This window comes from Oryctolagus cuniculus, chromosome 11 (genome assembly GCF_964237555.1).
Source record: "Oryctolagus cuniculus chromosome 11, mOryCun1.1, whole genome shotgun sequence".
Lineage (NCBI taxonomy): Eukaryota > Metazoa > Chordata > Mammalia > Lagomorpha > Leporidae > Oryctolagus > Oryctolagus cuniculus.
In genome coordinates, this window is record NC_091442.1 from 99,304,861 (window position 1) to 99,332,605 (window position 27,745).

Sequence of the window (27,745 nt, forward strand, 5' to 3'; positions counted from 1 at the left end):
AGCAGGAGCAATTAGGGAGGAGAAAGAAATAAGGGACATTAAAATTGGAAAAGAGGAAGTGAAATTACCCATATTTGCAGATGACATGATGTACATGGAAAAACCTAAACACTCCACCAAAAAGCTGTTAGAATTGATGAGCCGGTTCAATTGTTGCAGGTTACAAAATAAATACACAAAAAAGTAGCTTTTTTATATGCTAATGATAAACTCACAGAAAGAGAAATCAAGAAAGAAATCCCATTCACAATATCCACAAAAAATTAAATATTTAGAATAAAGTTAACCAAAGAAGTGAATCTCTACCATGAAAATTATCAAACATTGATGAAAGAAATCACCAAGGGGACACACACACACACACACACACAATGGAAATATATTCCTTGCTCATGGATTGGAAGAATCAATATTGTTAAAATCTCTATCAAAATACCAATACTGTTCTTTACAGGGTTAGGAAAAACAAACCTAAAATTCATATGGAATCACATATGAATAACCAAAGCAATCCTGAGCAAGAAAAACCAAGCTGGAAGCATCATAATACCTGATTTCAAAGCATACTGCAAATCTATAGTAATTAAAACAGCTTGGTATTGCTGGCGCCTTGGCTCACTAGGCTAATCCTCCGCCTGCGGCGCCAGCACACCGGGTTCTAGTCCCGGTCGGGGCGCCAGATTCTGTCCCGGTTGCCCCTCTTCCAGGCCAGCTCTCTACTGTGGCCTGGGAGTGCAGTGGAGGATGGCCCAAGTGCTTGGACCCTGCACCTGCATGGGAGACGAGGAAAAGCACCTGGCTCCTGGCTTCGGATCAGCGCAGTGTGCTGGCCGTGGTGGCCATTGGAGGGTGAACCATGGAAAAAGGAAGACCTTTCTCTCTGTCTCTCTTTATCACTGTCCACTCTGCCTGTCAAAAAATTAAAAAAAAAAAAAAAAAAAAGCTTGGTACTGGCGTAAAAACTGATACATAGGTCGAAGGAACAGAATAGAGAGCCCAGAAGTTAATCCAAGTACATACGATCAACTGGTTTTTGACAAAAGTGCTCAGACCATACAGTGAAGAAGGATAAACTTTTCAACAAATGGTGCTGGCAAAACTGCATGTATATGTATATAGAAGAATGAAGTTAGATCCATATCTCTCACTACATACAAAAATAAACTCAAGATGGATCAAAGACCTAAATTCAAGACCCGAGACTATGAAGTTGCTGGAAGAAAATGTAGGGGAAACATACCAAGACATTGGTACAGAGGATGACTTCTTGAACAAGACCCCCCAAGCACAAGTAACGAAAGCAAAACTAAAGAAATGGGACTGTACATCAACCTCAAAAGCTTTTGCACAGCAAAGAGAATGATCAATAGAGTGAAGAGACATCCAGCAGAGTGGGAAAAAATATTTGCAAACCCACCTACCTGACAAAGGATGACTATCCCAAATATATCAGCAACTTAAAAAACTCAACAACAAAACAACCAATCTAGTTGAGGAATGGGCAAAGGACTTCAATAGACAGTTCTCAAAAGAAGAAATACAAATGGACAACAAAATATATGAAGAAATGCTCACCATCACTAGCCATCAGAGAAATGCAAATCAAAACCACCATGAGCTATCTCCTCCCTCCTGACTGAATGGCTAAAATCCAAATCACAGAGAGTAACAAATGCTAGCGAGGATGTGGACAAAGGGGAACCCATATACACTCTTGGTGGAAATGTAAATTAGTGAAGCCATTGTGGAAAACAGACTGGAGATTTCTGAAAAACCAGAAATAGACTTGCATATGATACAGCAATCTCACTACTGGGTATATACCCAAAAAACTTGAACACAAAGTGTCAAAGGGATATCTGTATCACCATGTTTATAGTGGCACTGTTCACAAAAGCCAAAATGTGCAACCAACCAAGGTATCCATCAACAGATGAATGGATAAAGAAAATACACATGCACAATAGAATATTTATTCTGCTATAAAAAAGAATGAATATGCCATTTGCAGCAAACAACTGGAGGACATCATGTTGACTGAGATAAGCTGCACCCAGAAAGACAAATATTACATGTTGTCCCTTATATGTGGGAACTAAATATTAAAAAACAAAAAAGAAAGAATAAAGAAATATCCATGTATATCAGTAGTGCTGCAAATATAATTTTGTAAAACATTGTTTAATAGTGTTGTCAAACCAATAGCTTGGTCGGCGCCGCGGCTCACTAGGCTAATCCTCCACCTAGCAGCGCCAGCACACCGGGTTCTAGTCCCGGTCGGGGCGCCGGAATCTGTCCCAGTTGCCCCTCTTCCAGGCCAGCTCTCTGCTATGGCCCAGGAGTGCAGTGGAGGATGGCCCAAGTGCTTGGGCCCTACACCCACATGGGAGACCAGGAGAAGCACCTGGCTCCTGGCTTCGGATCAGCGTGGTGTGCTGGCCGCAGCGCGCTGCCAGCTGCGGCCATTGGAGGGTACACCAACGGCAAAAGGAAGACCTTTCTCTCTGTCTCTCTCTTTCACTGTCCACTCTGTCTGTCAAAAAAAATAAAAATAAAAATAAAATAAAATAAAATAAAATAAAAACCAATAGCTACAAATCCTATACTGCTACAGTTTTATTGATCTGTGATTATTCTAAAATTTACTGTGTATGAGTGAAATCATTTTTCCATTCAATTATTATTTATAGCCATTGTCTATATTTCCACTAAACTAGGGTCTTTTTGCTTTTTACTTGTTAAGCTTCTTATTTAGTGAAGTATTAAGCCTTTTTACTGTAATGTCATTTTACTGTATGTACATTTATGTAATGTACATTTTACTGTAATGTCATTTATGTTCCCTCAAAAACTATAAAAAGTAGGAAGGGAGAAAGGAAAAGGCTTGCGGAGTGGGAGGGAGGGAGAAAGGGAAGGAGGAAGGGATTATGTTCTAGAATTGTACCTACAAATCACATTGAATCTGTTAAAAAACTAATTAACAATTAAAATTAAAAATAAACGGGCTCAGAACACTTCCTTTAGCCCATAGTCAGATGAAATCACCTAACACAAAGCTTATTGTATAAAAGCTGTTGAATATCTTGCTGAATACTACACTGCAACTGAAAACCAGAATGGCTGGATGGGTATTCACACCATTATAAAGTAAAAAAATCCTACGTCAAACCACGGGAAGGTGGGAGCCATTTGCTATGGTGTTTCACTGAATTCAGAACCAGGTCAAAATTCCTCAGCAACACTTCCAGCTGCCCACTGTATTTATAGCACTTCCCTTCTACTTCATCTTCCATCTCCTGATCTGTTGCACTCTGTGGCTCACCGCACTGGACAAATTGTTTGTTTAAACTGGCTGTATGTGTTTATGATTTTGTAAAATGTGTGACTCAGGCTTTTCTCTGAGTCAGGGATATCTTTCTAAGTGTTCTTCCTTTGTTGTATTGTTTTTCTTTCTTTCTTTTTTGGATTTATTAATTTGAGAGGCACGCAGAGGAAAAGAATGAGGGACAGGGAGAAGACAGAGAGAGCTGTCATCTACCGCTTCAGTATCCAAATGCTGACTGAGGTTGAGCCAAGAATTCAATCTAGGTCTCTCCATGGGTGGTAGGGACCTAAGCATTGAGCCACACCTGTTACCTTCCAGGGAAAGCATTAGCAAGAAGCTGAATTTGAGAACGGAGCCTGGATTCGTACCTAGGCACTTGGATATAGGGAACGGGCACCACAACTGGCATCATAACCACCTAGCCACACACTCACCCCTCATTCACTCATTCTTTTTTTAAAGATTTTATTGATTTGAGAGGCAGAGTTACATACAGAGGGGGGGGGACACAAAGAGAAGGGTCTTCAGTCTGCTGGTTCACTCCCCAAATGGCCGTAATGGCCGGAGCTAAGCCGATCCGAAGCCGGGAGTCAGGAGCTTCCCTCCGGTCTCCCATGTAGGCGCAGGTGCCCAAATGCTCTGGCTGTCTTCCACTGCTTTCCTGGCCAGAGCAGAGAGCTAGATTGGAAGAGGAGTAGCCGGGACTCGAACCAGCGCCCATATGGGATGCCGGTGCCTCAGGCGGAAACTTAGCTTACTGTGCCACAGCACTGGCGTCTGAGTCACTCTTTTTTTTTTTTTTTTTTTTTTTTTGACAAGCAGAGAGGATAGAGAGAGAGAAAGACAGAGAGAAACGTCTTCCTTTTGCCATTGGTTCACCCTCCAATGGCCGCTGTGGCCGGCGCGCTGCACTGATCCGAAGCCAGGAGCCAGGTGTTTCTCCTGGTCTCCCATGTGGGTGCAGGGCCCAAGGAATTGGGCCATCCTTGACTGCACTCCCGGGCCATAGCAGAGAGCTGGACTGGAAGAGGGGCAACCGGGACAGAATCTGGCACCCCGACCAGGACTAGAACCTGCGGTGCCAGCGCCGCAGGCAGAAGATTAGCCTATTGAGCCGCAGCGCCGGCCTTATTATTTATTTTAAAGTCAGAGTTACACAGATACACAGAGAGAGAAGGAAAGGCAGAGAGAGAAAGTTCGTCCCAGTTGGCTGCAATTGCTGGAGCTGTGCCAATCTGAAGCCACGAGCCAGGAGCTTCTTCTGGGTCTCCCACATGGGTGCAACGGCCCAAGGACTTGGGTCATCTTCTACTGCTCTCCCAAGCCATAGCAGAGAGCTGTATCAGAAATGGAGCAACCGGGTCTTGAACCAGCCCCCATATGGGATACCGGCACTGCAGGCGACGGCTTTACCTGCTATGCTGCATGCCGGCCCCAAAATACTTATTTTTAAGTTCTTCCTTTTATTTTGATTGTTAATTGAGAGAAATTCAAGTCCAAATTACTTAAGACAATTCAGGTACATGCCAAAAGTGTCTTAAGTATAGAATGTGACTCAACATGATTCCCAGTTCACTGCTGCAGTGATAATGTACAAACATTGGGAGACAGAGAGAAAGGTCCTCCTTTTGCCGTTGGTTCACCCTCCAATGGCCGCCGCAGCCAGCGCTCTGCGGCCGGCGCACCGCGCTGATCTGAAGCCAGGAGCCAGGTGCTTCTCATGGTCTCCCATGGGGTGCAGGGCCCAAGCACTTGGGCCATCCTCCACTGCACACCTGGGCCATAGCTGAGAGCTGGCCTGGAAGAGGGGCAACCGGGACAGAATCCGGTGCCCCGACCGGGACTAGAACCTGGTGTACCGGCACCGCAGGTGGAGGATTAGCCTATAGAGCCACGGCGCCGGCTTGAGTCACTCATTCTTGCAAAGATTTATTTAGTCATACACTGTCCAGGTGCCGGGTTGAGTGCTGGGCTACTTTCAGTGAACAGGTAAGGCCTCTTTGCAAGGGTCTCTCTGAAACAAGAAGCAGTTAAGAGTCCAGGACTAAAACATCATGTCTTTTGGGATCTTTTGTTTTCTCTCCATTCCTAAGCTTCATTTTAAAATGCCTGCAACACAGTTTAAACCTTGGTTGGGGTGTATTCCACCGTACTCCTTTTCATCATGGTTAGATGCTGTCTGTGTCACGTTCTTCTTGTAATGTATTTGTGAGTTGATCAATGCATTGTACGGACACTAAAGAAACGTTGTATTTAACTGAATACACGAAAAGTAAAAAAAATGCATAACTTTCAAGAGGGAAGGTGCAAAGAGGGAATTTTCATGCTTTTTGGTGATTTTCACTGTTAAGACCAAGTATCTATTGGGGTATCAGTCCAATGATTGAGTTAAATTATCAATAGAAAGAACATTAACCTTATTTATTATTTCTCTAGCAGTAACTTAGAATGAAAAATATTTTTGAAGGGGTAGAAAGGATTCTTGCAGTCTGCAAAGACATTAATTATAAGGAAATAGCAATTTACATTATTTATAAGGAAGCTATTTACATTACTTAGCCCTGTCAGGCACAATGGTTGCATAGCTCCACTCTTTCATTCCAGTGAAAAGAATAAAGCAAAGTGACAAGGAAATAGAAAAGATATTATAATGGCTGCATCTCATTACGAGAAATGTTAAAAATGTTAAAAATGCCTCAAATATAATTTGAACCGAACAAAATGGAAACTTCCATCTTACCACGATGATGATTCAGAATAAAACACTCATTTAAATATTCAGCCAAGCTTCCAAAAACTACTGAAAGTTAAGCATTGTTAACTTCAGTATGTGCAAGAAGGAAAATGACTAAGGTGCAATGTTTCATAATTCAAGTATTTGAATTTAATTAGTCACATTTTCTTTTACCTGTGACTTTGGAATTAAGTCTTTGTGCCATGAGACAGGTTGTTTTGTGAGTGCAGTTAAACCAAGGAGGAGAAGAAAGCCCACTTTGTTTTATTTTTATTTTCTTTCCTCCTCTCAGACAACTTTAATTTAATTGTATCCTGCTGTTTCACTTTAATCAATATAATAGATAGTACTCAGCGGCAAATTACATGAGCTTTGGATCTGAAAAGGACAAGGCTGTTGTGTGAGAATAAGGAAAAGATGAGAAGAGAGAGGATTTATCAAGCTGGCTGTTTAAAAGTGTATTGATTTTTTTTTTTTTGTAATTGCTCTGAGGATGATTTTTTTTTCCCTAGGCCTAAATTCTTTAAAGTCTTAACATTTGTATTGCTCACTTAGATACAAGATAAAGCCCTTGACAATCAAAGGCTGGCATCCACATCCTGATTGGAAAACTGGACTCCAACAATGAGGCGTCATTGGAGGTTCTGTGGCCGTAATTACCCATCTCAATGAGTAAAATCACCATCACCTTCCTTAGAAGAATATTAGGGTTTTGTACACATGACGTATTAGGCTAGCTGCACAAATTAGCACAGGCCCGCAGAGCCCACAAGAAATTAGGTCAGACCTGAAAGGGATCAGGCTGTTGTCTAATAACCTTCTTCATCTTAAAGGGGAAATTGGGCTCAGGGGGCGTGGGGTCATTGTCTTTCTTTACCTTGAAGTGTGAAAGAGCTGCCCACAGTTTTCCTGGTGAAAATCTATTTCCCTAAAACTATTTATGGTTCTTCTCTTAGATCATTTTTGGTATTGTGTAATTTAAGGGAAATAAATTCCTGCTTAGTCAGAAACTCATACTTCAGTAAATTCAGCTCTCACAATCTACAGAGAAATAAATGCCTTCCCTGTCCACAAGCATTTCCCCTAAGGCCTGGAGTTTCCCACCAAAAGTTGTCTCTTGAAGTCCCTGTTTAATATACAAAAGTATTTTGAGAGCTAACTCTTCAGGCCATCTGCATGTACTAATCAGGTATCAAAGCCGAGCAAAACGCACATTCATTCACAATGTATGACAGTGTTTTAGAATCAGGCTGAAATCCAAATAAATAAGTATAATCATTATTATTAGAGGCACAGATATCATCCCCAGAGTTACAGACCTCAAGGTTCAAACAGAGGGAAGAGAATGGGTCGAATGTATTTGATTCTTAAACTGCTTGCCAGCTACTTTCTCAAATTCAATATAATTAATGAGCTTTATTCTGGGGGAAGGATCAAGTCATCCTTGGACTTGGTCTCTGACACCACGTGCTTTATTCCAGCCTTGCTCAGATGACTGAACCTCCCTAGTCTTTGTCTCCTAAGCTGTGAAATATACTAATCCTAAAGTTATTATGATGATGAGATACATGGGATCACGATGGAATGCTTAGAACAATGCCTTACACATGAAATTGTCATCACCATCATTATTACTGTTAGGGAAGATTTGTAATCCTAAATTTTGGGCTCCAGTATGCTGGAGCTGGTTCTCAGCTCAAACCTGCTCTCTCTCTCTCAGCTCCCACAGCCTGAGAGGAACAAGGTGCATAACCTCGCGCGCATTCCTTTGTGGACCGGGCTCGTTCTTCATCTGCCCTCCAGGGGTCGCTGTGTTTCCCGAAGAACGCACGGGACGCTCGGTTGCCGCGAGACCGTCGCCATGGCAACCGCGTGTATACACGCGCAACCACTGCCGGCCGGCCGGCCCGGTCGGGTCAAAATGGCGGCGCAGGGCATCCACTCGAGTTCTCTGTACTATGAGGAGTCTCTCACTTCCTTATCGACGCCAGAACAGGCGCCGCCCCAGCCCCCGTCCTCGAGCTCGGTGTCGAAGACGCCCCTGGAGTCTAAGGCGAGCACCCCGGGCCCGCTGCTTCGCTGTACCAGTCCGGAGGACTCGTTGCCCCTCGCCGTGTTTTATGGGCCGTTGGACGCGAAAAACCCGCTCCTGGCCTCCTTCGAGAAGGAGATCCGGGAGTTGTTAGGTTTTATGAAGAAAAAGAAGGCTTTAGCGACGACGGAGGGACAGAAGCACGAATTCCACCGGCGAGGGTAAGCGGAGGCAGGGCCTGGGGGAGGCCGCGGGCCGCAGCGCGCACCCTCGACGGCGCGGTGCTGGGCCCACCTGTGCAGCCGGGCCGGCCCAGGGCCTCGGAGATACCGAGCTACACGGGGACTTGCGGCGACCTTCCAGCCCTCAGTCCTAGCACAGTGTTGCATCCTGCTTTCCTGTCCGGGTCACATGGAAAATCAGTGCAGAGGTGTCTCGAGTCGCCATTTCTGCGGTTTCTGCGCGTCCCCCGCTTGCTACGCCGCGCTCATCGCTTTTGGCTCACTGAGGGCTTTCACAGCTTTCCAGGTCGTGGACGGTTGTGTACACAGAGCAGAAGGAAGAACTGTGAAGTAGCTTGGGTTCTCAGTGAAGGTTGTTTCCTGGTACCACCGAGTACCTTCTCTCGTGAACACGTCTTGAATTCCTTCTTAGGTTGTTATTAGGATTACAGTAACTTGTGTTTGGGGGATGAACTGCAAGCTGCGTGTTTTTAAGGTTCTTTTCAGTGCATTTTACCGTCTTTCTTTCCTGGCCCAATACATTGCAAACTGAACAGTTTCAAATGCAGGCCAAGTGGTAAAGAATATCAGAATGGAGAATTATTTTGACTGACATTTTTCGTTCATGCATTTAAAATGAAGAAATAGTTTTAACTTTTACTTATTATTCATTCATACATTTAAGAACAATATTTTTAGCATGTGCTATATACCAGGTACTGTTCTAGGAACCAGGAAAACATCTGGTTAATAAAAAAATAGAAAATCCCTATTTTCATGGAGGATATATTTTTGTGAATATCGATGGCCACTAAGCAAATATGTAAGTAAATAATTTTACAAGAAATTAAAAGCTAGGGAGAAAAATAGAGCAAGGAACAGGGATGGAAGCTATGAGTGTTGCTATTAAAATGCCATGTGGGCCGGCGCCGCGGCTCAACAGGCTCATCCTCCGCCTTGCGGCGCTGGCACACCGGGTTCTAGTCCCGGTCGGGGCACCAGATTCTGTCCCGGTTGCCCCTCTTCCAGGCCAGCTCTCTGCTGTGGCCAGGGAGTGCAGTGGAGGATGGCCCAAGTGCTTGGGCGCCTGCACCCGCGTGGGAAACCAGGAAGAAGTGCCTGGCTCCTGGCTTTGGATCAGTGTAGCTCTGGCTGTAGCGGCCATTTGGGGGGTGAACCAACGGAAGTAAGACCTTTCTCTCTGTCTTTCTCCCTCACTGTCTAACTCATCTGTCTCTCACTGTCCACTCTGCCTGTCAAAACAAACAAAGAAACAACAACAACAAAAAAAAAAACAAAAGGAAGAGCAGGTTTCAGGCAGGAGGGAGAGGGATGAAGAGTTTAACTTCAGATATCTTGACATATAATTCAATATCCACAGGCAGGGCTATTATGCAGGTAATTGCACCCTTGAATCTGGAAGTCAGAGGAGATAGGCATTTGGGATTCATCCGCATATTAATTGTATTTAACTCATGACACCTGATGGAATAGCTAAGGGAGTGTGTAGAGATGGAGAAGAGGCACGTGTGAGCCCTGGCATGCCCCAGCATTGACCTGGAGGGGTGATTAGAGTCCAAGAGACTAAGGAAGAATGGCTAAGGAGGCATGAGGACAACTATAAAGTGCCCGGTATGCTGGAAGCAAAGAAAATGTTTTAAGGGAAAAGGAATAATCAGCCGTGGCAAGCTCAAGCAAGATTCTGTCAGACAAAATAAGATGAGAACCAAGAATTGACACAGAGAGGACGTTACATACCTCAACTGTATACATTTCTAGGTACACAGCTTCTGTGTTTATACTTTTCCATCTTCACTACCAGTTTCCAGTCCAAACCACCGTTTCACATTTTTCCCTGGAGTCACTGTCTCAAATCTAACCTTCACACAGCAGTCAGGGTGATCTTTATAAATAAAGCTCCCATTCCTATCCAGATGCCTTCTGATACCTTCCGGGGTCTGAGAATCTGACCCTGCCTGCCTCTCTTGTCTCGGCTTGTTCCTCTCTTCTTTCTCAGGATATTGCAGAAAAACAGATCCTGCTGTCTCTCACCCCAGACCCTTTGTACTAGCTATCTCCTTTGGAATGATTTTTCCACTATGTTTTCAAATATCTGGCTTGTCCTCCTCTTGTAGGTCTCAACGCAGTTGTCACCACCATGGAGTGGGCCTTTTCTGTCTCATTCAGGTTCACTCACTCATTTACATATTTTTGTCTTTTTTTTTTTTTTTTTTTGAGTGTTGTCTGTCTTCTCCGTTATAATGTAAGCTCTCCAGTGATTTTGTATAATGGGGCTCTTTTTCATTGCTGTATCTTGAGGACCTAGCCTAGGAGTTAGAACATAGTAAACATTCAACAAATGTCAGCATCGATTGAATCCAAAAGTTATTATCCTTATGTTCTCAGTAACTGCATGTACTAGAAAAGTAGACCTGGACAAATCTTCCCTGCAGTGCAGTAATCCCCCTTATCTTGAAGGATGTGTTCCAAGACCCCCAGTGGATTCTTCAAACTGTGGACAGTACCCAACTCTGACACATCTGTACATATCTCTGATAAAGTTTATGAAACAATAAGAGATTAAAACTATATGATAGAACAGTTATGACTATAATATAAGTAATGTGGATGTAGTTTCTCTGAAAATATCTTGTGATGATGTGAATGATATAGTGATGTGTATGATACAGTGACTTCTTGTGGTGATGTGAATGATACAGTGACTACCTGATGAGATGAAATGAGGCAAGAATGACATAGGCTTTGTGATGTAGCACTCATCTCTTGTCAACCTAAAATAATAACGTAGCTGTCAAAAATTCACCTTATCTGGGAATGAGTGACAGCAGATTGGAATCTGGGATGCACAGACTATGACAAATCACAGGTGCATCTGGAGAGGATGAGGTAAGGAGAAGCCTTTAAAGGCAAAGCAGGGGACGTCCATGTAAGCTGCTCTTGAAATAAGGTTTACTGATCACAGGAAGTCATTGCAGGAGCTGTCGGTCCACTGGTGGAGACAGCTGTTGCTAGGCCAGGGTCTTATCTGAACTTCTGCTATCTTGAAGAGTTTCTTGTGATAAATTGTGAAATATTGTATGCCAACATGCAGAACAAGCAAGTTATATAAGGCAAATAAGGTGTGATGAAGTGTAAGAACTTCTTGTGGGCATTAGAAAGCACTTGTGGGGCCAGCACTGGGGCATAGTGGGTAAAGCCACTGCCTGCACTGCCAGCATCCCAGGTAGGCACCGAGTTGAGTCCCAGCTACTCCACTTCTGATCCAGCTCTCTGCTACAGCCTGGGAAAGCAGTAGAAGAGGGCCCAAGTTCTTGGGCCCCTGCACCCACGTGGGAGACCCAGAAGAAGCTCCTGGCTCCTGGCTTTGGATCGGCACAGCTCCAGCTGTGAACCAATGGACGGAAGAGCCCCTCCCCCCCACCTCTCTTCTCTGTGTGTAACTCTGAATTTCCAGTAAATATATAAATCTTTTTTAAAAAAAGTACTTGTGGGAGCCTGCATTGTTGTGTATTGGGTTAAAGCCACAGCCTACAGCACCAGCATCCCCTGTGGGCGCCAGTTCCAGTCCCAGATGCTCCAGCTCCAATCCAGCACCTTGCTAATGCACCTGGGAAAGCAGTGGAGGATGGCCCACTGCTGGATGAAAGCAGTGGAAAGCAGTGGAGGATGGGAGACGTGGAAGAAGCTCCTAGTCCTGACTTCAGCCCGGCCCAGCCTGGTCATTGTGGCCATTTGGAGAATGAACCAATGGATGAAAGATCTCTGTCTTTCCTTCTCTTTCTCTCTGTAACTCTACCTTTCAAATAAATAAATGAATTAAAAAAAATACTTGTGATAGTTCCTCTGTCAGATACACAAGCATAGGCCCCCCTCCTTTGTCTGGATCTGACAAGAGTGACTTCATCTTGGCGTCAGCAGCTTTCACATTTAACTTTCATGCTACTGTTGCCTTGGCCATCCATCAGTAGAGGTCATCTGCTCCATTGGTCCTGGATCAGCAAGCCCAAAGATGTCAGTGGTTGGACCGTGAATAACTGAAACCACAGAAAGTGACAGAGGTAAGGGGATCCTGCCATATCTCTCCCATGTTTGAACAGACTGGAAGGGAATCACAGACATTAAGGATTGGCATGGACCTTAGTAGTTCAATCTCACATGCAATTTATGTATTGATTTATATAACCATTTTGACTGAGTGCCCACTATGTGCTAGTCACCAGTTATATGGTGGTTGAACAAAGCAGCTCTGGAAGCTTGTGTTCCTGGAGCTTGTACTGTAGAGAAGGAGATACATTTCAGTGGGTCATGAAGTCAACACATGAACAAATGCTATGAAAGAAGTAGTTGCTAAGTACTTTTGTGCACAAGGCATGGCTAAGTCCTGGGATTTCAGCAGTGAACTAAATGAAAATCCCTATTATCTTGGAGCTTGTATTCTAGAGGGGGACTAGATAATAAACAAATGAGTATGTTTTATGGTAATCTAGAAAGGGATACATGTTAGGGAGAAAAAGAAGGGAAGGAGTATTGGAGTGGGAGACACAAGTTAACAGTTTTTAGTAAGGTGGTGAGATTAGATGATCCTTTTAAGCAGAGGTTTAAAAAGATACAGTGGCAGGGGGGCGGCTTTTAAATGGTTGGAGAGGTGACATTAAGCTGGAATTGGGAGACTGCCTGGAAGTTGACCAGACACACAGGATAAACAGGAGGAACAAGCATGTAGGAAGCTCCTTGACAGGAAAGAGTCAGGAATTTGGAGGAATGGGCAGAAGCTCATTCAATGGAAGCGTAGTGAATGGGGGCACAATGCTATAAGTTGAAATTAGAGGACTAGGTAGGGCTTTGGGAGGCATTAGAGGTCATTTGAAAGAGTCCGCATTTATTCCAAATGCTATGGGGAACCATTGAGTAGTTTTGGGCAAATAATTAACCCTGTGTGATTTTGTTTTTAAAATTGTTTTAGTGATCATGTACAATGGAGCAAGACTGGTAGTGTGATGAGTTGGAAGTCCAGGAGATAGATGTTACTTTTATAAATTATTTGATAAATGATAAATGGTGATTTTTAAAATTCAAACTTGTTTCTTAAAATTTCAGAAGCTTCCATGTACATAAAAATTCGTAGTATCTAAAAATATAAATTTTGATCATACCAGCTATACTATTAAATAAGACTGTGATACATATTTTTAAAAAATCTGCTTTTAGTATAAGCATGTAAGATTTAGATATTCTGCTTATGCAGTCAGTATTGTCTATTTTAAAACATTCTAGCAGGTGCCGCGGCTCAATAGGCTAATCCTCCACCTGCGGCGCCGGCACACCAGGTTCTAGTCCCGGTCAGGGCACTAGATTCTGTCCCGGTTGCCCCTCTTCCAGGCCAGCTCTCTGCTGTGGCCAGGGAGTGCAGTGGAGGATGGCCCAAGTGCTTGGGCCCTGCGCCCCATGGGAGACCAGGAGAAGCACCTGGCTCCTGGCTTCGGATCAGCGCGGTGCGCCAGCCGCAGTGCGTTGGCTGCGGCGGCCATGGGAGGGTGAACCAACGGAAAAAGGAAGACCTTTCTCTCTCTGTCTCTCTCTCTCATTGTCCACTCTGCCCGTCAAAAAAAAAAAGATAATTAATTAATTAAAACATTCTAAATATCCAGCAGCTACTTATAACGAACTAGTAAACCAAAGTATGCTAACATTCTCTTCTTAAATAATGTATATTAAATAGGATGTACTATATATTTTTTCTTTAATCATTATTTAAGCCATTCTGAGTAAGCAACCTTAACCTGAACTTAGGGATCACTAAAAAAACTCTGATTTTTCTTATATAACCTTGATTGGTTTAACAAGGCTGGTATTTTTCTTTTATGAGTACCAAACCTAGTCTCATTATCTCATTCGTAAATGTTTGGAAGAGTTAATGGTTACTTCTCTGTAATTTAAGAATTCTAGCTAGACTTGGTGCATTTCTTGAATTCATTATATTTGTTTTAATACTGTGGTGTGTTATGAGGCAGCAAGTAAAAGTGAAAAGGTAAAAACACCTCTTTTTGTAAATCTCTGTGGTTTACATCTACTACATTATTTATTTGGCATTGTTGTTTGTTACTTGACACGTGTACATATTTTTTAATCCAAAATTGTATTAATCAGTTCATGAAAACAGGAGTGCTTTGCCCCTGTCACTCATTGATTAATAAATATTATTTGATTAACCCAATGAATTAAATGACATGTCTCTTGAGGTTGTTTCATTAGTATCCTAACATTTGCATCATAAGTATTAGAGCCATCCTCAGTCCTTAAGTTGAGATCTCTGTGTGTATTAGTTCAGGCTGCCACACAAACTACCATAGACTGAAGGGCTTAAACAGCAGGAATCCATTTTCTCACAGTTCTGAAGGGAAGAAGTCTCAGATGAGGGTCCACTAAGGTCAGCTTCTGGTGAATGCTCCTTTTCTGGCTTGCAGAATGCTGCCCTGTCCTCACATGGCCTTTCCTCTGTGTGAGCATGGAGAGAGAAAGCAAGCTCTCTGTTATCTCTCTTTGTACAGGCGTTAATCCCATCAGACCAGGGGCCTACTCTTATGACTTCATTTAACCTTAGTTGCTTTCTTAGAGACCTCTTCTCCAAATATAGCCGCACTGGAGGTTGGGGCTTCAACATGTGAAATGTTGAGTAGGGGTATACAAGCATTCAGTCTGTAATACTCTCCTTATCTAGAAATTTATGGGAGAGGACTGGACAGCAGTTAAGGGAAATTTAGACTTTTCTTAGATGCATTTATAATTTTTAGGAGAGAGGAAAGGAGTGTTAATTTAAATAAATGAATAAAATAAGCAATGATCTGGGAGTGTTTAACCTAGTGATTGACACCTGCATCCTACAATGGAATGCTAGGTTCAGTCCCCAGCTCTGGCTCTAGCTTCCCACCAATGCAGATCCTGGAAGGCAGCAGTGATGGTGCAAACAACTGGGTTCCTGTTACCCACATAGGAGACCTGGATTGTGTTCCTGGATCATGGTTCTGGGACCAGCCCAGCCCTGGCAGGTTGTTGTGGGCATAAGGGGAATAAACCTGTGGATGGGAGACTGGACCTCTCTCTCTGGCCCTCAAATGAAAAAATAAAAGGAGCAGGGCCAGCACTGTGGCGCAGTGGGTTAAAGCCCTGGTTTGAAGCTCTGGCATCCCATATGGGTGCTGGTTCTAGTCCTGGCTGCTCCTCTTCCCATCCAGCTCTCTGCTATGGCCTGGGATAGCAGTAGAAGATGGCCCAAGTCCTTGGGCCCCTGTGCCTACGTGGGAGACCTGAAAGAAGCTCCTGGCTCTTGGCTCCTGGCTTTGGATTGGTGCAGCTCTGGCCATTGCTGCCATCTGGGGAGTGAACCAGCGGATGGTTCACTCTCTGTTTCTACCTCTCTCTGTAACTCTGTCTTTCAAATAAATAAAATAAATATTTAAAAAAATAATAAAATGAACAATGATCTACTTTTTCAAACTCTGGTCGGAAAGCATTTCTGGGAACATTGTATGCTTTGTTTTTCTTTTACTTGGTGGAAGGAAATGTAAACCTAAATGGATTAAGATATTTGAGCCCTTGAACTCTTTGTAGAAAAGATTGAAACAAGAACAGAACAAGGAATGTTTTCTTTTTTACCAAATCACTCATGCATTCACTCATTCTTTCAATAAATACATGCATGTATGTTTCACATATGTCAACAGGGAGATGCAAATTCAAACAATAATGAGATACCCTATATACCAGTTAGAAAGGCCCCCAATCCAAAATACAACACTATAAACGCTAACAAGGATGTGGAGCAGTGGGAACTCTCATTCACTGGTGACGGGATTATAAAATGCTATAGCCATTGTACTGTGGGAGACAATTTAGTGGTTTCTTACAAAACTAAACATACTGTTACATATTATCCATCAGTTGAGCTCCTTAGTATTTACTCAAAGGAGTTGAAAACTTACATCTACATAGAAACCTGCACATGGATATTTATAGCAGCTTAATTCATACCCGCCAAACTTGTCAGTAACCAAGATGTCATTCAGTAGGTAAATGTATAAGTAAACAGTGTTACATACAGACAGTGGAATACTATTCAGTGCTAAAAATAAATGCTCATGAAGCTATGAAAAGACATGGAGGGAACTTGGATTCATATTACTAAGTGAAAGGACCCAGTACATAATATGTGAATCCAACAGTATGACATTCTGGAAAAGGCAAAACTATGGAGACAGTAAAAAAGACCAGTGGTTAACAGGGATTGAGGGAGAAGAGAGGGATGACCAGGTGTGGCACAGAGGATTTTTAGGGAGTGAAACTATTTGCTCTCTCTCTCTTAAAGATTTATTTATTTATTTATTTATTTATTTGAAACTCAGAGTTACCCAGAGAGAGAAGGAGAGGCAGAGAGAGAGAGAGGTGTCTTCCATCTGCTGGTTCACTCCCCAGTTGGTTGGAGCTGAGCTGATGCAAAGCCAGGAGCCAGGAGCTTCTTCCAGGTCTCCCACACGGGTGCAGGGGTCCAAGGACTTGGGCTATCTTCTACTGCTTTCCCAGGCCATAGCAGAGAGCTGGATCAGAAGTGGAGCAGCCGGGATATGAACCGGCGCCCATATGGGATGCTGGCACTGCAGGCAGTGGCTTTACCCGCTATGCCACAGTGCAGGCCCCTGTTCTCTATGATTCTATAATGTGGATACACATTATTATACGTTTGTCCAAATTCATAGAATGGACGAGAGTGAACTCATATAGACTATAGATAATGGGTGATAATGATGTGTCAGTTAATATAAGGAATGTGGGTAATAGGGAAGGGTATGTATGTGTGGAGGCAGGGACTGTATGGTAAATCTGTATCCCTCCTGTTCTGTCTTGCTGTGAACCTAAGCCACTCTTACAGGGTATTTTAAAAATGCATGTAGGGACCATCACTGTGGCATAGCAGGTAAAGCCTCCACCTACTGCACCAGCATCCCATATGGGTGCTGGTTTGAATTCTGGCTGCTCCACTTCCAATCCAGCTCTCTTCTATGGCCTGGGAAAGCAGCAGAGGATGGCCCAAGTCCTTGAGCCCCTATACCCATGTGGGAGACCCAGTTGCTCCTGGCTCCTGGCTTCAGATCAGCCCAGCTCTGGCCATTGCAGCCACTTGGGAGTGAACCAGTGGATAGAAAATTCTCTCTCTCTCTCTTTCTCTCTCTCTGCCTCTGTCGCTCTTTCTTTGTAACTCTGCCTTTTAAATAAATAAATAAATATATTTTTAAGAAATGCATGTAAATAGCTTCAATTAGTATTTGGAACATAGGAAGCAATCATTTTAACTATAATTCATTTATTATTAGTAATGAGGCATTAACAATAAGGCACTTTGAGAAGACTTAGCACTAGCTAAGTTTTTAAGGATTGCTTGCTAATTAGTTGAGGCTTCCTGCTGACTTTAAAGATGTCATTTTGTTTTATGATTTTTACAGTGCCACCTCTTTGTTTAATATCTGGACCAAATACGCCCCCAGGCTGCCAGCTGACTATTACAATGAAAAGCTTCTGAAGGTTGGAGATAGCCTTTTTCAAATGAAAGTAAGTGCCTCTGGAGTAAGGATTGCCAAAACAAAGCTCATTTGGCTCATTATTGTGATTATTTGATCTTCCATGCTTCCTATTTTATGTTTGGATTTTTGAATGTGAGTACATAAAAATTGTAGTGAGATACCATGACCAGAAAAGTGTTTGCTTTTTTAATTTTGTAGTTAAGATTCTGCAGAGGTAAGAGAATCCTGAATGGGCAGGCTGCTGGCTGGGGTCGGACAGGCGCGTAGCTGGCTCTGTGTGTGTGTGTAAGAGGGTGTGGTAGGTGCACAACAGGAAGTGCTGAGTCATCATGTTCCTACCTTACACAAAGGAGCCCAGACACCACTTCCTGTTGTTTTTCACATGGCTGGCCTTGCCCAGGGAACAACCCTCATGGCTCCTGTCCTCCCTGCTATGTTGCCTAGTTGCCAGTACCCTATTTTAATGAACTTCGGCTTCTTCATGTTTTAATGTGTGTAATTATAGAGGCTTTACATACAACCAATACAAGCTATTTCTTGCTAAGTATTGTATTCCAGACAAAATTTGTGCCCTATTTTTAGTTCTATATGATTGCCTAAGTCTTGGAATGCCATGGACCAGTGGACTTGGTTTGATAAGACCACACCTTGGCTGGGTGCTGTTAAAGATAATGTGAATTTTCCTTTCCAGTTCTGGCATAGGTGCAAATTATTCTGCTACATGAATGGTTGAATAAAGAGTTACTTCATCCAAAGGGATTTCTGGCCTGACATGGGCAGTATTCAGTACTTTCTGAGTCTTCAGTTTCTCAGCTTCCTTTTCCTCCTCTACTTCTATTTTCTGGACTTGAACCCTTTGGGTCTAACAGGTAAATGTATCAAACAGGATAAGAGGTGGAGGAACTTTTATAATGAGGACTATTTTTCCTCCACCAAAATTAGAGGATAATCTTAGCCCCAGGTAAGTGGACATGGATTTTAGAAACCTGGAAATATAGCACTTGCGAAACTACAGAAAAACCCAGGGGAGATACGCTGTGTAAGTTGTGTTCATGTGAAGTAGAATAACAATGTTGACAGTAGGTAGAAGACAGATCCCTCTCCATCTTTGTGCTTCTCAGAAAAGAAGCTGGTAACATGCTTGGTTTGTTTGATGCATGTCCAGGTGGGTGGAGTGGGTATTGGTGGAGGGAGGCAGAAGGAACATTTTGTAAGTGAACAAAGCAAATTGAGGCTGGGCGATAGCTAAGGATTCAGGATGTTCAGGTAGAGAGGCCTAGATAGGATATTAAAAAATTTAGTTAAAGGACAACAGACAACTTTTCACTGAAAGAATGTTTGGCCACTTGATGATATTTATCATCCTGAAAATGAACTTGAGTTTTTACTTTGGTTTCTAGATTGTCTTTATTTCTATTATAGTAAGGTCATTTTGTGGAAGACTCACAAGTCAACAGAAATATAAACAAAACAGTGTTTTCTTGTCGATGTGTCCCAGGGGGCCTGGTGTCTGGCTAGGCAGCTCATACCTACAGCACTTGATTTTCAAGGAGTTGCAGCTGCAGAAGAGGCTGGTGAAGATTTGCAACTGAATTCTGATGGAGCACTATTCACACCCCGCCCCACTAGTCTCTGGGTCAGCTGTACCCGGTGAATGACGGAAATGAGGAAACTGACTTGGGTAATGAGAACATAAGCATGGATTTGGACTATAAGAAGTCTATGGCCCAGACTTTTAAAATTTGTCCTGATGCAGCTTCAGAGACTGTTGACACATGAGACACACGTGTGTGTACGTGCACACACACACACACAGTGCAGGAATTAGCTCACTTACCCCACACCTGTGTTTTATTTTTTTTCTCCTTTTCCTTTGTTTCTCTACTGCCCTTGACTTTGCACTTTGGCTGAAGTCCAGCTCTGTTTTCCTCCCTCCCTCCCTCCCTCCCTCTCTGGCCCTCTTCCTTGTTTAATTTGGTGATGTTGCATTTTCGGGTCTGGATTTTGAATATACAGATATTACCACCCAGAGTGCCCTGGGGGATATTCTCATCTTAATCACGATGGTTCCATTTAACAATAGGCTTGTCATGAAGAGAATCAAATGAAATGATGCACATAGATTGCTTAGCACAGTGTCCATCACAAAATGTATGCATATGTATAAAAAGCAGCAAAAGTGTATTAATCAACACTGATCCTATTAAGAGTAACATGAATACTACTTAATGATAGGCAAAATTATATTTTCCTTTTTTCTTTTTTAGGAATACAAACTGGCCCTTTTACAGTGCTATGGAAGATATCTTCAGCAGTTCAGTATGGATTTTGATGAGAACAAAGCTGATGTGAATCAATTCAAAACTGTCTTTTTTCCGAAAGGCTTTGGGGATAAAGCTGCTGGACTTACAGTAAGACGAAGGGAGCAGCTGAGATAGCTGCAGTTTATGACGGCTCTGCAGTGCATCCTGTGCTGACCGTCTCTAAATGTCTTTCATTTGCTTGGCGTCGCATGTAGCTATGGTGCTGGAGGTGAAAATGAACTTTTTCACCTTTGTAAAGATGGTTTAGAGATTGTGTCACTATGATTACTCATTCATCTAACAAGGTTAACTGTTATTGAATAACTAATATTTATAGAGTGCTTTTAGTTTACAAAGTGCTTGGGAAGCTGGCGCCGCGGCTCACTAGGCTAATCCTCCGCCTAGCGGCGCCGGCACACCGGGTTCTAGTCCCGGTCGGGGCGCCGGATTCTGTCCCGGTTGCCCCTCTTCCAGGCCAGCCCTCTGCTGTGGCCAGGGAGTGCAGTGGAGGATGGCCCAAGTGCTTGGGCCCTGCACCCCATGGGAGACCAGGAAAAGCACCTGGCTCCTGGCTCCTGCCATCGGATCAGCGCAGTGCGCCGGCCGCGGCGGCCATTGGAGGGTGAACCAACGGCAAAGGAAGACCTTTCTCTCTGTCTCTCTCTCTCACTGTCCACTCTGCCTGTCAAAAAAAAAAAAAAAAAAAGTGCTTGGGAAGACATCGGTCTTACAGTGACGTTCTAAGTTAGATACTGTTATTATCCTTATACAGAAGGGAAAAATAAAGCTGATCAAACAATTCGTATGAATCAGTGGCTCTATAAATCTTTTGATACAAACATTTTATAGTTTATTTTTACTACAACAGTATTATTAATTGCTGCTGCTGATTCACCGACCGGCTAGTTGGGCAGTAACCACTTGCTAGGTACTCTTCTAAATGTATTATGTGAATTATCAGCTCAGAGCCTCATGAGAGTTCTAAAACGTGGAAACTGTTAGGCCTTTTTTACAAATGAAGAAACCAAGGCTTATTAGAGATTAAGAAACTGCCCACTTAAAGCAATGGGTAGGATTAGTGTTTGAACCCTGATCACTCTGACTCCAAATCTGTGTTATTCCCAACCTGATGAGTATTCAAAGCCTTGGAAACAGTGCTTATAATGAGAAAAAAATATTGAGGCATATTTGGGGAACTATTCAGCAGTTGAGTTTGGCTGGACCATAGGTGCATGAATGAGAATCCTGGGTAGTAGGCTGGTGTCCCATCGTGAAAAGTATTGAATAAAAGTCTCTCCTAGACTCCCTGTATCCTCTGCATTTTATTGTCCATATTTTGTCAGAAGCAATTTCTGAAGTATAAATTAAATCATTTTATTCCACTCCTCTTTGATTTTGCCCTTTGACTAAAGTCCAGATTCCTTGGAATGGCGTGGAAAACTCTCCATGCTCTGACTCTGGGAAACCTCTATAGCCTCATCTCCCCCCCCACCCCCAAGACAACAACATCTAAGAGTTATTTTTATTTATTTTAAAGGCAGAGTTACAGAGAAAGAAGGAAAGAGAGACAGAGAGAGAGCGCGTTTCCGTCTGCTGGTTTATTTCCCAAGTGGTTACAGTGGCCAGAGCTGGGCTGATCCAAAGCTAGGAGCCAGGAGCTTCATCCAAATTCACAAAAACCTTTTAGTTAAGGGACTACAGCAGCCACCTTAAGTATCCCTAACACAGGGCCCACTCTTCTCTCTGCCAAGGGTAGGGGCCGTTTCTTTTTCTTCGTGGAACTCCTCTTGTCAAGCAGTGTGTGGCAAGCAGAAGTGCCCAATAAACATTTTTTGATTGAATTGTGTAAATGATAGTAATTAAAGATAGTTCCTAACTTATGATGGTTTGACTTAGGATTTTTTCGATGCTGCAGTGATGGGAATAATATGCCTTTGGTAGAACTACACTTCACATTCTGAATTTTCATCCTTTCCTGGGATAGCTAATGACACATTAATCTCTTGAAATGCTGCTTGGTGGCAGTGAGTTGGAGCTCCTGGTCAGCCCTGTGATCACAAGGGTGAACAACAGGTGCACTTCAGTGTACAAGTTGCTAAGCTGATGTTCTGTAGGTTAAGTTTACAAAATTAAGTCAATCTGTAATCCTGGTAATATGATTTTTGAACATTCTTGTTTTGCTTTGGATTTCTTTTGACTTATAAAAGCTGGTCTTGACTAAGTGGATGTTGTAAAGAAAGCCAGCTTGTCATGTTTCTTTCTCTACTAATCGATTATATTAAATAAGCATAGTTGTTTCCATTTTAGTTTTTTTACATCTTGAGCGACGCTTGCCTAAATTCCTTAAACCTTATTTGTATTCTTATATATATTTTCCCATGTATTTCAGTTTCATGCTCTAAACGGAAAAAATATTTGCAACTACCAGCTGGTCTGCGACAGTGATGTAAAGCTGCAGAATAAAGAATCTGTGAGCCAGTGTCTGCAGATCCTGTCTTCCTTAAGGCTCATCATGCAGGTGGCTCTGCCGCAGGAGCACCTTTGCTGGATTATCTTCAATGGTACACACCAGTCTGTTGTACTTTCAATTGCATCTTTCTAAAAAGCAGTCTAAATGCCAAGTGTGATAGTAACTTGATTACCTTGTGAATTAAATATATGCATTTCATAATAGGATGACTGTGGGAATTGTTACATCTCTACTACATTTTAGTTTGTCTTTGTAAGTAGGGACTTACAGTGCATGCCTGTGGGTTTTCTACTAATGGATGGGTCAGGAGCTCTGGGGATAATCAGTTTGGGGTGTATAAGAAACAGGGGTCACAGTTAATAATAGCCAGTGTAAAATGTAAGTGGGGCAGGATCTAAAGACCACTGCCTGTTAGGTTGATTGTAATCATCATTCATTTATTTGTCTTCTCCTCAAAGACCTTATCCAGTGGATTTGGCTTCCTGACACAGCAGCCTTCTCCTCCTACTTGGTCTTGCAAGAGGTGCTCTGAGAATGTGTATCCATCGCCTGCCCTAGCACACACACATATATCTGATGAAATGGATCTTAGCTATAAAAATGTAGCATTTGTTTTTCTCTGCTCTAAAGTAACAATCTTGCCTTGTTCCATGGCTAATTATTTTTTCAGTATTCACCATATTATTTTGAAACAAGCATAACATATACAATAGTATTCCAAAGGGTTCATTTTCACCTAAAGTGTCAACTGCATCAGTAGCAAATTAACTGCAACCATGTGTCACTGAATGATAGAGAGATACTTTTTATTAACTTTTCGGTATTTAAACATGTATTTGGCAGATACACACACAAACACACACACACACATATACACACACACATACACACAGAGAGAGATCAAGAGAAAGCTTCCATTTACTGTTTTGCTCCCCAAATCCCCCAGTGACAAGGGTTTGGTTGAGGCAGAAATTGGGAGCTGACAACTCAATTCAGATCTCCCTCATAAGAGACAGGAACCCAATTAGTTGCACTGTCATTGTTGCATCCCAGGGTCTACATTAGCAGGGATCTGGAGTTAGGAGCTGGAGCCTGATATGAAACCCATCTATTCCAATTTGGGACACCTGTGTCTTAACCAGCACCTTAACCTCTAGGCTAAATACTTGTCCCATATTTAAAATATTTTTTGGTAAACATATAGTACATGTACATTGTTATGGGGTATAGGGCAATATTGCAATACATGCATACAGCATAAATTCATCAGATTAGATAATCAACATTTCTATTTCTGTATTTTTCATTGTGTATCAGCTCTTCTCTTCCAGTTCTTTACATAGGATATGTTACAGTGTTGGGAATTATAGTCACCTCACAGTGCTGTGGAACACTAGAACGTTTTAGTTCTATTTGACTGTATTTGGTGCTTGTAATTCAACCTCCTTCTACCTCCCCTTTCCCTATCCTTGCCAGTCCTTAGTAATCACTGTTCTGAGATCAGACTTTTTAAAATTTCCACGTGAGAGAATATGTGGCATTTGTTTCCTGGATCTGGCTGATTTCACTTAACCAAATGATCTCCAGTTGCATCCATTTTGCTGCAAGTGTCAGGATTTCATTCTCTTTTTTTTGTGGTTGAATACCATTGCATTCTGTATATATGCCACATTTTCTTTATCCATTTATCTGTTGATGGACAGTTAGGTTGATTACATAGCTTGGCTGTGGTGAATAGTGCTGTAGAGAACATGGGAGTGCAGCTGTCTCTTTAACAGGCTGATTTCTTTTCTTTCTTTCTTTCCTTTTTTTTTTTTTTTTTTTTGACAGGCAGAGTGGACAGTGAGAGAGAGAGACAGAGAGAAAGGTCTTCCTTTTTGCCTTTGGTTCACCTTCTAATGGCCACCACGGCCGGCATACCCCGCTGATCTGATGGCAGGAGCCAGGTGCTTCTTCTGGTCTCCCATGGGGTGCAGGGCCCAAGTACTTGGGCCATCCTCCACTGCACTCCCTGGCCACAGCAGAGAGCTGGCCTGGAAGAGGGGCAACCAGGACAGAATCCGGCACCCCGACCGGGACTAGAACCCGGTGTGCTGGCGCCACGAGGCGGAGGATTAGCCTAGTGAGCCGCGGTGCCGGCTCAGGCTGATTTCATTTCCTTTGGCTATGTCCCCAGAAATGGGATAGCTAGATATTATGGTAGATCTGTTTTCAGGTTTGTTTTTGCTTTTGTTTTTTTGACAGGCAGAGTGGATAGTGAGTGAGAGACAGAGAGAAAGGTCTTCCTTTTGCCCTTGGTTCACCCTCCAATGGCCACCATGGCTGGCACGCTGCAGCCGGCGCACTTCACTGATCCGATGGCAGGAGCCAGGTGCTTCTCCTGGTCTCCCATGGGGTGCAGGGCCCAAGCACTTGGGCCATCCTCCACTGCACTCCCGGGCCAGAGCAGAGAGCTGGCCTGGAAGAGGGGCAACCAGGAAAGAATCCGGCGCCCCAACCGGACTAGAACCCAATGTGCTGGTGCCGCTAGGTGGAGGATTAGCCTAGTGAGCCGCGGCGCTGGCCTGTTTTCAGTTTTCTGAGGATTCTCCATAGTCTACATAATGGCTATACTAAATTGCAGTCCAACCAACAGTGTATAAGCATTTCCTTTTCTCCATATCTTGCCTGAATTTGTTACTTTTTGTATTTTTGATAGTGAATATTCTAACTGGAGTGACATATCGCATTGTGGCTTGGATTTGCATTTCCTTGATGGTTGGTGATATTGAACATTTTTTTTTCTTGATATTTATTTATTTGAGAGGTAGAGAGAAAGAGTGAGAACCTACTTGTTTACTCACCAAAGTCCCAAAGGAGTTGGAGACCAATGCTGGGAGCAGGGAGTTCAATTTAGAATTCCTGTGTGGATGGCAAGAACCCAACTTCTTGGGCCATTTCCATTGCCTTCAATAGTCCATATTAGTAGGAAGCTGGAGCCAGGAATTGAGCCCAGGTAATCCAGTGTGGGACATGGGTATCCTAAGCTGAAGCCTAACACTAAGCCAAATGCCCGGTTACAGAGAAAGAGGGAGAGCTGAGAGAGAGAGAGACAGAGAGACAGAGAGACAGAGAGATATAATGAATGAATGAATCTTCCATCTGCTGGTTCATTCCCCAGATGACCACAGCGGCCAGGCTGAAGTCAGGAGTCAGGAATTTCTTCCAGGTCTCTCACATGGGTGGTAGGAGTGCAAATACTTGGGCTATCGTTTCTTAAAAGGTTTATTTATTTATTTGAAAGGCAGAGTTTACAGAGAGAGGGAGAGAGTGAGAGAGAGGGAGAGAGATGGAAGCATCTGCTCGTTCATTCCCAAATGGCCACAATGGCCAGAGCTGGTCTAGTTTGAAGCCAGGAGCCAGGAGTTTCTTTCCAGTTTCCCAAGTAGGTACAGGGGCCCAAGCACTTGGGCCATTTCTGCTGCTTTCCCAAGCACATTAGCAGGGAGTTGGATTACTGAAATTCAAAACAGCCGCAGGTAGCAGCTTTACCCACTACGCCACAATATTGGCTCCTGATGGAGTCTTTAGCTATTTTTATTTGGAGAGTCATGTGAAAAATGCAGAGATACTTTCTCACTCCTTTCCTGTGTGTATGCTGTAGATAATATATTCTTAAACAAAAATGACAGTGTGCTTGATGTGAAAAAGTCCAGACAAAATGACTCAAAGAGAATATATGATGTTTTCCCTGATCCTTGGCAGCTCAGAGTACGTTTTCTAGTCTTTTTCTTCTTCACCCACCTCAAATTGATTGAAATTAGACTTCCTGTTTGCTGCTAGAAGTGAGGCCAACCCTGATGAGATCTGTTGGTCCAGTGATTATTAAACTTTCGTGCCTTATAATCCTCAAGACAACCTGGATTCTTGAGTCACCACTGCCACATATCCACCTGACTTGCTCTCACGTCTTGGCAGGTACAGGAAGGACAGGAGCAGCAGTTCTGTGCTCAGGGGTCAGGGATAGGGCCAAGTATTGGGCTCTGTAGTTGGCCCATGCTTGAGAGGTGGAATTAATGTAGTGTGATCCATTGTCTTCAGCCCTTTTGAAATCACTTATGTGTACACACACACACACACACACGCACACACACATCCCTAATATTCTTTTTTAGAAAAGAAAAGATTAAGTGATTTCCTTATGTTTAATATCCTTTTCTTGGTGTATTCTTGGTGTCATTCTTTAGATTTTATTCTGTTCCCTAAATTTATTTTCATTCAGTTCGGTGCTTTTAGGATTTAGCCAGGTTCCTGTATGTAAATCTAATTTGTTAACTCTGCCTGTTGAATTGTATTCCAGACAGTCATACACCACAGGTGTGCCCTACCAATCTAATTGCACCAAATAATTCCCCAGTGAATATCCTTGGCATGTGTCCTTTTACAGACCTATGTGAGACTTTTCTGGGATCTGCCGCCAGGAGTGGGATTGCTGGGTTGTGGGAGATACACATATTTAGTTTCACTAACTACTGTCCCTACTTTCATTTATTCATCTAAAGCTTATTGGGCACCTACCATGTGCCAGGCATTGTCCTAAGTGTTAGGGACAGAGTGTGGACAACAGAGAGAAACCCTGTTTTCATGCTTGCTTCTGCTGCAGGGAAATAACAGATACATAAGAAGTGTATGGTGCCAGATGGTTACAAGTGCTATGGGGGACAAAGGAAGGCAAGAAGGGGATAGGGAGAGCAGCAGCTGGGCTGGAGATGGGCTGTGACTTTAACCAGATCGGTCAGAGATGACAGTGGGCGAAGACCTGATGGAGTTTAAGGAGTGAATCAGCTGGATATTTGAAGGGAGGATGTTCTGACTGCAAAATAGACAAGTTCAAAAACCCTGAAGTTTTTTTTTTTTTTTTTTTTGACGGTTTGGGATTTATGTAGTTGAAATGTATTTGGCTGAAAAGATCAAATGCATTTTTACAAATTGTCCATACATTTGACCTTTCAGTCAGACAGGTCACTCTATTTTCTTTTTAATTGATTGTGATAATTCATACCCTTGATTTTTAAAAAAAATTTTTTT

The 27,745-nt window shown here is 42.9% G+C and overlaps 1 protein-coding gene across 17 annotated transcripts in view; it reads left to right on the top strand.

Annotated features, from left to right (window-relative positions):
- Positions 1-7,913: 7,913 nt before the first annotated feature.
- The window catches only part of CFAP54 (cilia and flagella associated protein 54), a 372,233-nt gene continuing 352,401 nt past the window's right edge, over positions 7,914-27,745 (top strand). For 12 of the 17 annotated variants that reach the window (XR_007919541.2, XR_007919542.2, XR_007919545.2 and 9 more), the window contains exons 1-4: positions 7,915-8,312; positions 17,828-17,933; positions 20,173-20,316; positions 22,598-22,769. Coding sequence is in view for 11 of the 17 variants with exons in the window: in XM_051845787.2 (XP_051701747.2) it covers positions 7,921-8,312; positions 17,828-17,933; positions 20,173-20,316; positions 22,598-22,769 (814 nt within the window). In the remaining 6 variants the exon portion in view is untranslated. Of the gene's footprint in view, positions 8,313-17,827; positions 17,934-20,172; positions 20,317-22,597; positions 22,770-27,745 lie in introns of all 17 variants that reach the window. The other 5 variants (XR_011380202.1, XR_007919544.2, XM_051845789.2 and 2 more) reach the window with 3 other exon arrangements.